This window comes from Carassius gibelio, chromosome B4 (genome assembly GCF_023724105.1).
Source record: "Carassius gibelio isolate Cgi1373 ecotype wild population from Czech Republic chromosome B4, carGib1.2-hapl.c, whole genome shotgun sequence".
Classification (NCBI taxonomy): domain Eukaryota; kingdom Metazoa; phylum Chordata; class Actinopteri; order Cypriniformes; family Cyprinidae; genus Carassius; species Carassius gibelio.
Genome location: NC_068399.1, coordinates 20,167,377 through 20,183,065, shown reverse-complemented (window position 1 = coordinate 20,183,065; position 15,689 = coordinate 20,167,377). Strand labels below are relative to the sequence as shown.

General features: G+C 36.8%; 1 protein-coding gene across 1 annotated transcript in view; it reads right to left on the bottom strand.

The window, feature by feature from the left end:
• Positions 1–4,172: 4,172 nt before the first annotated feature.
• arhgef39 (Rho guanine nucleotide exchange factor (GEF) 39) overlaps positions 4,173–15,689 on the bottom strand; it is a 34,741-nt gene continuing 23,224 nt past the window's right edge. The window contains 7 exon segments of the mRNA XM_052555028.1: positions 4,173–4,583; positions 4,810–4,931; positions 5,875–5,997; positions 8,388–8,402; positions 8,886–8,948; positions 12,047–12,276; positions 15,181–15,304. Coding sequence (XP_052410988.1) covers positions 4,544–4,583; positions 4,810–4,931; positions 5,875–5,997; positions 8,388–8,402; positions 8,886–8,948; positions 12,047–12,276; positions 15,181–15,304 — 717 coding nt within the window. The 3' untranslated portion in view covers positions 4,173–4,543.

Genomic DNA, 15,689 nt, shown 5'->3' with positions numbered 1-15,689 from the left:
AAGGTAAGATGCAAGTTCCAACTGAACAACATCCAACATGTGCTCGTGCACTGAACAAACAGCATAAACAGTACTAATGAATCACCAGTGGCAAGAGTAAAGGCTGAGATTTCAAGTGGACATGCATGTATATAAACAGCAATATGTTAAATGTACAAAAAATATAAAGTACAAAAAAAATTCTAATAATTTTCTACCTGCCATGCAGAAAAAGTAATTTGGCCTGCAAACAAAAATCACATAAAACAAAACAAAAAATAAATAAAAGGACTGCACAAAAGAAAAAAAGCATACGAAAAACAAAAACGAAAAACAAAAAAAGCACATCTTAAAACAACACAGAAGCATGCACTTCCACTTCAAATGCAGATTTTAATCTTGGGATTATTTGTGAATACATGCCCCGTTTATGCTGGTTGTACAGTGCATAGCCACACAATTGATGCTGTTTGGTTGGAATTTACCTTAAATCAACATCAGCTGAGAAAGCAAGACATTAGATTTGTAGATATTTTGGAGAATCACGATGTGTCATTCGTGCATGGAGCCACAGTATATTTCTGAGCATAATTCAAATTCATTCAGTCACTGAAACACATTTTGCTTCCTCCATTTCTTACACACTAAAAGGAAGGGCTGAATTGCTTGAGTATTAAACATTTGTGCTTAAACCTCCTTCATAAGTGCAAATTCATGAACCAGAGCAACATTACAAGCTAAAAGAAGGTCTTTATTATAAGAAACCACAAAAAACTGTGGAACACTTTGCTGCTTTCATTTCAGAATCACAAAAGAGACAGACAGATCTTGTTCTTGACTATCAAAAATAACTGTGAATTGTGTATCTTAGTGACACGACCACAACATAATATCATACAAGACTCCTGCAAAATGACTTGAGCTGAAGTCTAAATATGAACCTGTTCACTAGATTTTCTTTTCTGAGCATAACTCTTACTGGTCCAGTTTAAAAGCAAAGTAAAAAGCCAAAGCACATGATAAAACTTACAGTAATGATCCATTTGTCATTAAATTGATGTCATGCGTTTGGAAGTAACACCTAGAGAACTTGAAAACACACTCATACACACACACACACACACACATATACAGTCATGGCCAAAAATATCAGCACCCTTGGTAAATATCAAAGGCGGCTGTGAAAATTAATCTGCATTGTCAATCCTTTTGATCTTTTATATATATATATATATATATATATATATATATATATATATATATATTTAGAAAAAATAATAATAAATAAATAAACACACACACAAACACAAAATTTTTCCCTTTCATTGGATAATAAGAATTTCAAATTGGGGGAAATATCATTATGAAATAAATGTTTTTCTCTAATACACATTAGCCACAATAATGGCACCCTTTTATTTAATACTTTTTGAAACCTCCATTTGCCAGTTTAACAGGCCTAAATTTTCTCTATAATGCCTGATGAGGTTAGAGAACACCTGACAAGAGATCAGAGACCATTCCTTCATCCAGAATCTCTCCAGACCTTTTAGATTCCCAGCTCCATGTTGGTGCTTCTCCTCTTCGGTTCACTCCTCTCATCTTCTAGGGTTCAGGTCAGAGGACTTGAAATGGCCATAGCAAAAGCTTGGTTTTGAGCTCAGTGAAGCATTTCTGTGTTGTTTTTGAGGATTGTGTTTGGATTATTGTACGGTTGAAAGATCCAAACATGGTCCATTATAAGATTTCTAACAGAGTCCGTCACTTACTGATTTTTATCTGTTGGTATTTGATAGAATCCATGATGCCATGTGTCTAAACAAGATGTCCAGGACCTTCAGCAGAAATATATGCCCAACACATCAGAAATACAGCAGTATATTTCATTGTACACATGGGGTACTTTTTATCTCTGTATCTTTTAGACCCATCTTTAGTGTTTGCTGCTAAAAAGCTGTTTTTTTTTTTTTGACCATAGAAAGCCAGTCCCATTTGAAGTTCCAGTCTGATAACTGAATATGCTTTAGTTTGTTTTTGAATGAGCTAGGAGAATTTTTCTTGAAACCCTCCCAAACAACATGTGGTGATGTAGATTCTGTTTGACAATTTTACTTTAAGGTTTTCTGAACCTAAGACTCAACTATTTCTCTGCAATTCTCCAGAGTCTTTAGTCACTCAAACTCTCCTTCTCACTACACATTAGAACGATATAGACACACGTCCTCTTCCAGGCAGTTTCATAACATTTATGTTGATTGGAAATTCTTAATTATTGCTCTGATGGTGGAAATGGGAATTTCTTCTCTAAATTGTGAAGCTCAATTATCTTCTGCTGCACATCAGAAATATATTCTTTGTTTTTTTTCATTTTGATGGATGATCCAGGGAATTTGGGCTTTGTTTTCCCTCCTCTTTATATTTCTGTGAAACAGAAAGCCATGGCTGGATAATTTCATGTTCATAATCACGTTGGAGTGCTCAAAATTGTGAATATGAATGGGAATATACTTCAGAGATATTTTACTCATAAGAATTTCTAGGGATGCCAATAATTGTGTCCAACAAGTATTTGAGAAAAACCTTTATTTCATAATAATATCTTCCCCCATTTTAAATTTGTATTATCCAATGAAAGGATACATTTTCTAATTTTTTAAATAAAAGATCAAAAGGATTAACAATGCAGATTAATTTTCACAGCCTTCTTTGATCATATTTACCAAGGGTGCCGATATTTTTGCCCATGACTGTATGTATGTATGTATGTATGTATATATATATATATATATATATATATATATATATATATATATATATATATATATATATATATAAATAAATAATGATATTTACTGTGCTTATTTGAGACACGTGCAAACAAAATCATAGTTGTTCAAATTGGAACAACAACATCAAAAAAGTCAAATTAAAAAGAACACCACAAAACAAAAACACAAGAAAAACTAGATCACAGCAATGTATAGCACATAGCAAAATAAAAAATAAAATAAAAAAAATAAAAACAAAAATCCTAGGAAAACAAACAAAAAAGACAGCACAAAATTAATTAATTAACAACTTTATTTTACAATAATTTTTATTTTAAGATTCTTTTCAAATTTAGATTAGGTTAAGAATCCCAGATTTTCACTGTGTTCTCAGTCTGTAACCCTGCAACAATCCCTCAAAAACACACTGAAGCACACTGACCATGAATGGTATTCTGAATCCTCAACCACCTGCCTAAAGAATGTAAGGCAGGAGAGAGAACAATCAGCAGAGAATCTGGCATCAGCTTCCAGCAAACGTGAAAGGATGAGGTGCAAATTGCGCAAATTGAGCCAAGTATTCAACCGGGTAATTGCTTGCAGTTTCATCAGCTGCAGCTGAGTGATCCGAATGTCTGTTTTGAAACCGTAAATGGACACTGTTTAGCATGCAGTGATGATAGAGGCCAAAATAAAGGTGAAAACAACAATGCATGAATTTCTTCTCCAATATAAGTAATATCATACGAGTCTAAACAGACAGGGTCAGCACTCTCATCACCAACTGCATTGGATGGCCTACTTTACAAAATAACAAAACAAAAACAAAACATAAAAAAGCAGTGTGCTGCCACCATGTGGCCAACTGAACTTTCATATTTCATAAAGGACAACAGGAACACAGATGCTTTCCTATACAAATCTTTGACTTTATCATGACCTTGAAATCAATTTTCAAACTCCCTTATATTTCCAGGATTTTCATGAATGCGGGAACCAAGGCAATAACTATAAATAAATACAGTAAATATTACTGAACAAACAGAGACCTAATAATACTTAAATATACCCATATTCCAATAAAAACCTATGACTAATGTTGTAAGACTCTTCAACAGACTTCAATTCCAGACTTAAAGTTTTGCGTTGGTATTTAATGCATGTGAGACTTGAGAGATCCGCAATGTTCCAGAAGAGGGCAGTGTTGACCAGAGCATGAACAGTTAAAACCACTGCTTTAATAGACCTGGTCAATAATTAGAGCAATAACTAGCTAATTTTTATTAATTCACATGCAAAATCTAATATTGACCAGTATAACAGATTTAGTAACAATAACTCCACTACTTGATTAACACAAGCAGATGAAAAAAAAAAACATGTATATAAACTTAATACATTAAGTATTGCAGAATATAATATTTAAATAATAAATGTTTTGCACTATAGTGATATACATTCAGAGTTGGTGTGATTAGATAAATAATCTGTTACTATACATTATGTTTTTGTGTTGTGTGTTTTTTTATATATATATTTAGATTTAGGCCATTATTGGTGATAACTGAGTGATGACTGTCTGCATTGTATTATACTTAAATAGTAAGACATCTCAGTATAAAACCAACAGTAAACATGCTTAAAAGCAATAAGCCTGCATTGCGGTATATTCTTTGGCATATGGCAAAAAATGCAGCAGTGTAGTAGATGTAGATTGCATTGCATTCATCCTAAATCACCTCTGCTCCTTCCGTCTGTGGGCATTTCTTTCAGCTCTTTTCAGAACATGAACCTCCTCACAGTATGACGCAGCTCCATCCAGAAGACTCCTGTGGACTGCATTAACAATGTGAGATTTATTATGCTATTCAGATTTCTATTGCAGGTACATGTTTTATATACACACAGCATAAAATACCTTTTCTTCAGACCATCAAAGAGAATTGTAATAGAAGCTGTGTATTACTAATATTGGGTACATAATGTACTGGTTAAGATAACAGAGATGGAACAGTATTGTTCTATCAGAGTCTGATCACATGAAGTGATGCTGTAAAACTACCTTGCAGCAGGAGCTTGACCGGGCTTCAGCCTCTTGGTGGCGCTGTAGCCGCTTTCCCAAGTTGAAGGGATGGAACTGCTGGTGTGACCCTCTCTGTGTTCCTGAACCTCTTCATCCAACATCTGCATTAGAGAAACCACAGATGTGTGAGTGCATGTAATGTGAAAACATACGGTATAAATTAATACAAATAAAAATGATATACATTTTAAAAATTATAAGTGATTTAATCAGATTAACAATGAAAATTAATTTTATTAATTTATATTCATGATAGAATTTCACTTTTTTTAATTATTAGTGGCAAAATAATAATTCTGCATTTTTGTATTATATTATTTATAGAAATATTATTTTTTACACAATATTATAATACAATATTATAATATAATACAATATTTATAAGTATTACATATTTCTTCTCTAATAAACAAGTTTATTTTTCTAATCCAAAGAATATATATATATTTAAATTATATTATGAACAGTGGTGTACAGAAGTTTAAAAATCTAATTTCAAAGGAGTAGTTCAACCAAAACTTTGACATTATTTACCCACTCTCAAGTTGTTCCAAACATATAAAGAGTTTCTGTCTTCTATTGAGCACACAAAAAAATAAAAAATAAAATAAGATATTTTGAAGAATGCTTGTAACCAACCAGTTGACGGCAGCCATTGACTTCCATAGAATGAAAAAACATTCAGTGGAGTCGATGGGTACCATCAACTGATTCTTTCTTCAAATTATCTTATTTTGTGCTCAACAGAAGAAAAAAAACCTCTTACAGGTTTGGAACAACTTGAGGGTGAGTAAATGATGAAAGAATTACATATTTTTAGGCGATTTAACCCTTCAAACCAGGTAATAAAATGTTTTCAGATATACATAAATATAAAATGGCAAACAGATTAAATTAAAGAAATACATATAACTAATTAGGTAAAAAAAAAAAAAAAAGAAAAGCTTCAGCTTTTAAAAACCCTATGCATAATCTAATAAACTAACAATAATAGTTATTATAATTTTTTTGTTAATTGTAATTAAAGATGAAACAACAACAGACCATGTTTCTTTTTATTCCACATGTTTGCTGTAGTTCTGGAGTGTTCTGACTGTCTGGATCCGATCTGATAGGCTTCCTACGCAGCTCGTCTCTTCTGTGCACCACTGTATTCTTTGACTTCAGCTGCCTGGAATGGAAAACGAGACCATCTGTCATCAACTGAACCAGGGAACACATTAAGATCAGTCATTTAAACAGGAATCAAGAAGCTGGAGTATGAAACTACACCATTAGCTCCTCTTTCATGTCATACCTGATGCTAATCTTGACATTTTAATACAGATGACAAACTCAGACCACCTCTTCAAGTTCCAGCTCATGTTACACTTGTTATACCTGTACCTTGTAAAACAAAAATAATAATAATGTTCCAGCTCACGACTACGGTTAAGAGATGAAATCCAAAAATGTATCAACTACTTTTCACAAAATGATGGAGAATAAATTTGAACATGTTATTTTATATATTTACCCAAAAATATATATATTTTAAAATGATTTTGAAACTTTTTTTTGTTTGTTTGTTTTTTTGCATAATGCATAATGCCTAAAATGTATACAGTATATAGGCTAAAATTACAGGACAAAATACACTACTTGTTATAAAAAATAAATAAATAAATAAAAACTTTAAATTTAAATTATAAAAAATTAAAATGAAATTATACAAATATGATTTGTAGGGTTAAGAAAGTGGCATAAAAATGTGTGGAACAGAAACAAAAAGTGTGAAAAAATATAATAAAAAAAATGTTAAAAATAAATAATAATAATATTATATGCATTATTGATTAATGCAAAACATAAAATATAAATGTTTTGCATTAAAAACAAAATAAATAAATAAATATGACTTTGTTCTTTGACTTGTGGACCAACAGATAATATTTTTATGATTCTGTACCAATCAGTAGAAGAATGGAAATTCAAAAATAAAAAAAATATACATTAAAAAGGAATAAAAACAACACACCTTTTTCATATTATTATTATTACTAAGTCTTTAGTAATACAGTCTTTAGTTTACGGGTAAGTCTTTCTTTTTTATATTATTGTAAGAAAGGAAGAAAAAGAAAATGACAGAAAGAGACAAAAGTGTTTGAATCCGGGAAAGACTAACTAAATCAAAACTAGGAGAATATACAGTAACTCAAAAATGTTCTGAATTATAGTCCTCTAAAACACACACTGATCATTTCCTTCATCTTTTTTGATCCAGCACGGGAGACACTGAGTCTATAGCACATGATATTTGTGTGTGTTTTTTCTGGTGACATGAAAGGGAAGTTTTTGGTTTGTATAGGAGACGTCTTTCTGACCATAGAGTTGAGCGGATCTGCCTCGATGGGAGACGTCAGTTTTGTCATAAGGCTCCAGCCGCCTTCACCTCATGTCATCGAAACCATCGACTGCGAACTGATCGAGTCCCCTGGCAAACAACTAGTACTGGTGTGTATCTGCAAATGTGTGGGTAAAACCTAAACCATGTTCATCTTTTATAACAATATTCCTCAACTAACGAAAAAGAAACATCACAAATATTACAATTAAAACCACTCAGATGGAAATACATTATACTAACCTATGTGCATCACTGATTTAGTGATGTCGATTTCTGGGCATATGGCAAAGGAAATTGGAGGGAATGATGTGCTCTTAAGTTTCAGACGGTCTTGAGGGCCTCGATATGTTTGGTCTTGCTTCAAGTCAATAATCAGTGGCATTAAGATTACTGGTATGCAACAACTGAAAATAAGCTCATGGATTACATTTCCCAACAACAAGCAATAGCAATAACATAATACTGTATCGATAACGGGAATCTGATAGTGTTTCATGAAAGGAAACGATTACATTCACGTTACAGATAATCATGGAGGGGAACGAACAGAATCATAAAGGCAATTGTAAGTCATGTGACATGGATCGGTGACATGACTTGTGTCAAATATGAAGGTAATTAAAAAAGGACACAAGAGTAATGGATCCCACAATTTAAAGGGGGCAAATAAGCTTGATCTTATGCAATACAATAAGACTATTAAACATTCAGTTAAACAGTTGAGTCGACAAACAATATTTAAACATACGGTTTAAACTGTCAGAACTAAAAAAAAAGCATTTATTGAAACTAAACTGCAATAATGACTGTTCGAGGCCTTGTGTAGCACCTATAGCTCTGCATATCCAGAGTTTAGATTTACATTTAAGATGGTCCCTGGATTTGTCCGTCCAATCTTAACCGTTTATGCGCCGTATGCCGGCACAGATTGTTTTGTGAACCTGTTCTATTAAACCTGTTGAAGGATTGGATGCTTAAAAATTATATTGGACCCGCGAGCAAGTAATAAATGAGTGCAGCAAAGTAATAAAAAATGACCTGTTTAATTATACGGGTTAGAGAGAAGATGGAAAATAGCCTAAGAATGATGGAAACCCTAAATTAGGTTTCTGGACCTAAAGAAAAACTAAATAAATAACAGGAGAACGAAATGTATACTGTATATGTATACTGAACATACATCTGTCTCACAGGAATAACACTCAATGCATGAAGCATTTTAAAGAACAATTCACATTATTAATGCAATGACTTGAATACACCACTGCTATGTAATTTGACATACGAATTACAAATAATTTTAAGGTGGCAAACGAGTCAAGGTACATGCATTTAAATATATGGATGTGATATATATATTTTTAATGTTTTATTATAATAATAATAATAATTAAAGCATTAAGATGGCATGAGGTGACAGCCTGTCCCTCTCAATCACTCAGACAGAGCTGAGCAGTTGGGACTGTGTCTGTGTCAACCATCTCCCTGCTCTGTGAGAGAGGAAAGGGCACTGATATTGTGCTAACACTGACTTCAGAATCTAAGGCTAATGATTATGAGCTGTGTTGATGTTTTAACTTCAAAACCAGGGTTGAGTGACATTTGGGGGTTAGTAGCCTAAAAAGTTTCGTTTTTTTAGGAGCTGAATTTTGAGTATCCCTGTGTGGACAGACAGACTCACCCAATAGCCAAACGGAGGCATTAGAAGAAGTTTGGCCCTGGCAAAGGTCAACTAGAAGAGGGAAAATATTCAGTTAGAGGAAGAGATTGAGAGTTAATGTATAATAGAAACTGGTGAAGGACACTGTAAAGCAATGATTTTGGTGGTACCATTTGTATAAATTTCTCACACACACAAAATGTACACTTAAATATATTTAAGGTCTAATTAAATTATATCGCCTTTTATTGAAATGTCTCTCGAAAATGGTAAAAACGTCTTAAAAAAACAACATATTTTGTTGTGCACATAATTCCTTTGGATCACTAGAGGGCGTCCATGAACTAGTTTGTTAGCATTGCCTCCAGTGTTTACATGGACCGAGGTCTCAAAATCTCAAACATTTGTGATCTTAGGATCCACAGTACTGACTTCAGTTCTTCAAACACATAGCCTATAGATGTACAGGATGAACAGCCACAATTAGGCATTTTAAAGGCTTAACTGGCCTTAAGATGAATTTTAACGCACATCACTGAAGACGAGACAACTTAATCCACCTCACAAAGCATTAAAGAACATCATCAATAACATTAGTAGAAAATGTACTGCGTTTAATGATTTGATTTTCAATCTGATGCAAAATAGGTCACGGAAATAACCATGAAGGAGCTGCAGAGGAAGCAACACTTTCTCCACTCGAGCCCAAAGGCGCACAGATGTGCCAGTTGATGCTCTCAGCTGCTAATTTGGCAATGATCTGCACTTGGAGGACAAGTTTTCTGAGCTCGGCCCACGTTCTCCGCCTCCCGTCAGATGGCTCATCCTTGAGTCAACAGCAATTACCATCACTCATCCGCACTGAGGAGACTTTACTGCTAGATTACACATGTCAAACAAGACAACGGGAACCATCCACCTCCAAACAAAGACAGAGGCTTTATCCTCGGAATAATTACAATGGGGACCCATTACAGTGGATTATAATTGGGGCCTTGAAAATATTAAATGACCTTTCACATTTAGGCCACCGGAGTGGAGGAAAAGGCAGCAGTTACCAACAGCATATCAATAATCAGGCCTAATCTTTATTACGTTTGGGGACGGAATCGTAATGATGAGTGGAGCCGGGTCTTTAATGGACACCTGGTAAAAAGGAATGGCGCTCCGGTTGTATTTTAAGGAGGCGGGGGTGTCTGGTGCACTTGTTTCTCATTAGGTATTAAATAGATTAAGATTTCAAATGTACCATCATCAAAAGTATTATCAAATTAGCGAGTTCAGCGAGCGAGGCAAAGCGGAGCGCGATATTAGGGGTCCGCCGCATGGGGGGACGGGTGGCCTGATTTATGCACAAATAGATTCCACTTCTATTGAGATGCGGTAATTAGGGATTTGTCAGGAAATCTGACCCTCTTAGGTAGAAATTACTTTGTATAATACGAACGGCGGAGCACGGAGCCTCTCCGATGCACATAATTTCACTTGATTATTTATACATCAAAGGGAATCGGTCATGGATGCAGAATAATATTCAAGGAGGTGGAGGAAAGAAAGACGGGGAGCCGCAAGAGGAAGATGGAGAGACGAAAAGGGAGGGGGATGCGGAGATGGGAAACGCGAGAGAAAGAGAAAAGGAGGGAAGAAATTATCCGTATACAAACACTCTCTCATCTAGACAAATGGACAGGGGAGAGGGAGCCAAAATTTTCATAGCGCATTTTCCTCTACTACTACTACTTTCGAACTTTGCATATAGATTGCCATGGCATTTCCAGCTGTCAAATTTAATTTTGCTTTAATTCTTCACGGCCCGGCCGGGGAGGGGCCAGAGAGTGCTGACAGCCTCTTTCCCCTTTGGTCCAGGTGGGAGGCGGGTGGAACCGGGATCAATAATGTGTCCTTATGAGAAATTACACCTAATGCCATTGAGTATGCATTTGAGGCCTCTGTGGGATAACAGGCTAATGAAATGCCATTTCTAGCCATTAGATAATATGCAGCCTCGGCCACGGCCCAAACGGAGGAGAGGAGAGGAGTGCAGAGCACTGACAGGGCTTCGGGAAGATGCATTCAGCGGCTGAGCGGAAGAGATGGATCTGTGATCTAATCTGATGGAGTGATGCGAACGCCTTCCCACACTTCTTTAGAGCAGGTGGCCTTTTTAGGTCTATTCCATGTGCCAAAAAAAGCATACCTGCGACATGATAGTGTGGTAGTTCTGAGACCACTAGCTCCTTTAACCTTAGGAAATGCCGAACAACTTGTAAAGTAATGTATACTACATCTTTAGGTTGTATTTTTGTAGTTAATGATTATGTATCTCAGTATGTACATGTAATAACTGTATGTTAGTTCTAAGATTTACGCTTTTTTAAAACCAACCAAACCATGTGGAATAAATGCCTTTGTGGGTTGTACGATACATTCGTCTGAATGTTTCATGAGAGTGCGGAGATCGTTTAGACATAATTTGTCACACAGCGGCAGCACAGAGACCTGGAAAGAGATCAAGCCATGTGGAGACATTAAAACTTGAAGCCTTATGAGGAACTCGAGTAATTAGCGCTAGAAGGAGAATGATAAATTGATCATTTTTGCTAACTTGCAGATCAAGTCAATCTGAGAACAATAAGTGTGGGGAGGGACATATGGTTCAAGTATATATGATGGATTTGAAGAGTGCCAATGAAGAATTTTAATGGATAAAAGTGTGTTATACTCCACAGATTGCCAAAAAAAATACTTGGCGTTGTAAGAATGCATCGATCCACCAATAAAATGTAACGCATTGATTACAGAATCTTAAAATCTATTGTATTTACTATAATAATGTACCATGCAGTCACCCAAGTTACCTCTGGTGTGGACATATTTAATGGAGATGAAATGTTAGTATTTTTAATAAAAACATATTTTTGCCAATTATTCCTCAAAATGCAACAATCATAAGCATGCAATTAGTAAGCTGATTTCTAAGAAAAGTGTGAACATCAATACGGCATTGACTGGCAAAGCATGACTTTTAGTGGAGTTAGTGGGTCAGAAACAACACACTTCCAATTTATGAATATCAATGAAAATAAAAATGACTTGCACCAAAATATGTGAACTGAATTATGAACAAAAATAAATCCATCTGAATTGTAAATACTGCTGTTTAAACTTACACTAATAAGGCCTCCTTGGCTTTTGGTGTGGCCGAAGACTTTATCCACTGTGCACTCCTTTAATGGGTAGATTCACTGGCAGGCAAACTTATCCCTATTGGTAGGATGTATGGGACTGCATGGTTTGGCCTGGAGCAGGAAGTCAGAGAACAGGTAAAACATCTTGGGTTTTGCCTCCGTGCCTTTAGGGGGCACTGTCTTTAGCCAGCCTTCCCGAATGTACCACCTCCCTACGACGAGAAGAGATAACAGGGAAATGGATGAAGGACTTACCTATTGTCTACATAAAAAATCAATTTCAAGCAGAGAATAAAAAGCAGAAGGTTTACATGACTTGAGACGGAAAAGAGACAACCAATCTCCCTTCTCAGTGATTGGCAGTTGCATGATGGAAACTAAATTAGATGCTGACATTTGGATAGATAAGATGAAATTTCATTCCTGCTACTGATTCCTTAATTGCCCCAGTGAACCTTGTGATTGCAGCTCTGGCGATAGCAAGAGTGTGGAGCTCAAAATGGATGCTCTGAGCGACAGACAAGCACTTTATGATTAGCAGAGGGGTCAAGTAGGGGTCAAACCGCTTTTTAAAAGTGCCACAGGTTTAATATGAGGCAACAACGAAGACGCATTCTGTGATACTTTAGGGCGACATGTGCAGACTGGATTTAATGGTTTATTTGGCTTCTTTAAATTGGTAACATGCATTTACATGGTTAAGTTCTATCTGGATCATGCAGAATAGTCATGCCTGATGATTTCGGTTTCACATCCACAATGCTAACAAGTGTACAAACTCAATAACAAGACACCCAGTGCCAAAAACATCAAGTTGTCCACCGGTATAGCGGTAAAGAACCCCCGCTTCTGTTTAATATGAATCTGTATGCCTCAAATACCTGTCACTGGTTTGGACTGACATATCCAAGGAAGGCTTCATCGGCGGAGTTCAAAGAGCAGGAACTTGGAGATCCCCCTCTTCATGTTGAACGCTTTCAACTTTCCCTGTCAAAGAGCACCTCTGCCCAGCTACAAAGGACCTAGTGGTTTGCAGGGTGCTAAAGGTTGCACTACAAAGCGGCCGGGGTCCTCCTGATGTGACCAAGCCAAAGACCCAGAGACACATAAAAGCATTTCTCGGTTTGAAAGTGATGGAATGGCAAGTCAGATCATTGTTAATTTCAAGAAGGCTTTGTTGGATAGGTTACCCTTTCATGTCAGTTAAAAGGGGATTCAGGTGTTCATCTATAGTATTCAAAGCCCAGGAGCCCTCTTTTTAAAGTTTTGTTCTGATTCAGGTTACTCGATTGTATGAACAATTGTGACTTTACGGCTGAAACCTATTCTACTATGCAAGGCAATGCAAGCTTTACAATTACACAACGCTGGATTCACTGCTGCAAGTAGGAGTAATCAGTCTTCTTTATTCATGGTGCATTCACTTCATGACGGAATTACTGTAATTATGGGATGTAAAGTCTGAACATACAGAGTATACAAGTTGTAATTTTTATGTTGACATCTGAATCCTTTATCCAAGTCAGAATCATGTAATTATAGTAATTGGTCTCTTTTAGGCCAACAACTGTTATGGCAGAGCAATACAAGTTACCTGAACAATAACACATCTGGACTAAAGGGTTAGTTCACCCAAAAATGTAAATTCTGTCATTAATTACTCATCTTCATGTCGTTCATGACTTTTTGTTCATCTTCGTTCATCCCAAAATAAGATTTTTTGATGCATTCCAAGAGCTCTGACCCTCCATAGGCACAAAGGATCCTTAGGTGATCATGTCACATCAGTGTTTCAACTGTAGCTTTACGAAGCTACGAGAATACTTTTTGTGCACAAAGAAAACAAAAATAACGACTTTATTCAACAATTCTTTTTTTCTGCGTCACCCTATAGCACAATTTTTTTATGCTATTTGAAAGTAACTTTATTGCCCCCTTGAGTAGCACACTTTCAACCTGTTAGCTGATGATATTACTGGTTGGTGGCTTATTTTTGGCATAAAAGATCTACACTTAACTGACCAATGGGGGGGATAAGTCATCTAAAGGGCATGGAACGTTCTCATCTTTCTCTCTTTGTCTTTCTATTACGCTCTGTAGGCCAAAGAGTTTGGGCTTGGCCCTTGGAAAGCTGTGGTGGCAGCAACGTCCTGCTGAGGACTCCAAGGAAACAGACAGTCTGTCTGCTGTATCAATGTCCCATTGATTCAAGCTTTGCGGCTGAGAATTACACTGCCCTTATCTCCAAGCCGGCCACTTAATATTGTTAAGGGGCTCCGAAGCCTCTCATCTGTCGAGCATCACTTTCGTTAGGGCACATCTGAGGAAACGGAGGGGTTGGGTGAGATAAGCTGGGATGGCCTGGTTCGGTTCGGCCTTCTGAAGTCAGAAAAAGTGCAAGTGGAAGAAAAGAAGCCTTATTGGACAAGAGAAAAGACCTCGGTAGAATTCTAGAGTCCTGGAAAAACAGGATGAGAGGGAGTTTTTTTTACACTCTTCCTACATCCGGCGCTGTGTGAAATGAGCCCAGTGCTCGTTGGGTATTCATCGCCAGTCTCCCATCCACCTTTGTGCACACACACACTCTCTCTCTCGCTCCCTTTCTCCCAGCTTCCTTTTTATCTGCCGGCCCACAAGATGAGGAGAGGCGCTAATTGGTCCTGGGGGAGATTGGCAGGCCAAGGCATTCACGACAAGGCCCTCTCTGTCTTTTTCTCTCTCTTCCCCTTCCTTCTCCATCTCCTTCTCTTTTGTTTCACACGTGGGCATTCTCCCTTGGGATAAATAAGAAGGAAGAAAGGACCTCCACTCCACAAGCAGCACAAGAGAAGAAAGATGGAAAGAACTGACATAAGGCACACTTCCCTTCCATTGCCAATTAGCGGGGAGAACTTGTCAATAAATTCAGTTAATTCTCTCGTCGGAGACTGCGATTGTGACTTGCGAAAACAAAACCGCCCGCCATCGCTTCTATTGATTATGGGCAAACAGCTGGATCTCTTTTAAACAAGACTACTTTTCCACACTCTTCCACCTGACCTCCTTCATCCGCTTAACTCTCTGGCTCTCCACGGAGCTCTGGGAGATAAAAAGAATGGAAGATCACAGTCTCTAACCTGGAGTCAGGATTCTGGTCTTTCGGCCCTTCAGCTGTTTCTGGACTCTGCGCAGCTGCAGGTGGTTCTCATGGCTGCGAGCGTTGTCTTGGATCTGCTGGGCGACCTCTGAGATGGCTTTCCACTGCCTCTGCACCGAAAGGGCACATGGCATGAAAAAGTGGAAGGAACTGAACAGACTCATGACCAACTCTGCGAGCATAACAAAATAAACACAACACTAAGGCCAGATTTACTTACTATCAGCTTACGCCAGCACAAACCCTCATTTGGCATTAAAAAGCTACTGTCAAGATTTACTTAAGACATGCAGTGGGAAATTAGCAATTAAGTTATTTTTGCGACTCACCTAATCGAATATGCAATTGTAGGAGTTTACCTTTCTGTCTGGAAATTTAAGGAAGGAGAGTATTTAAATGAATCGCGCAACATGGTTTACTAAGATTTGTGTTCTTCAATTCATTGGTATTTGCGGCATAAATCAACGACAAAAAAGCATGTATTAAAGC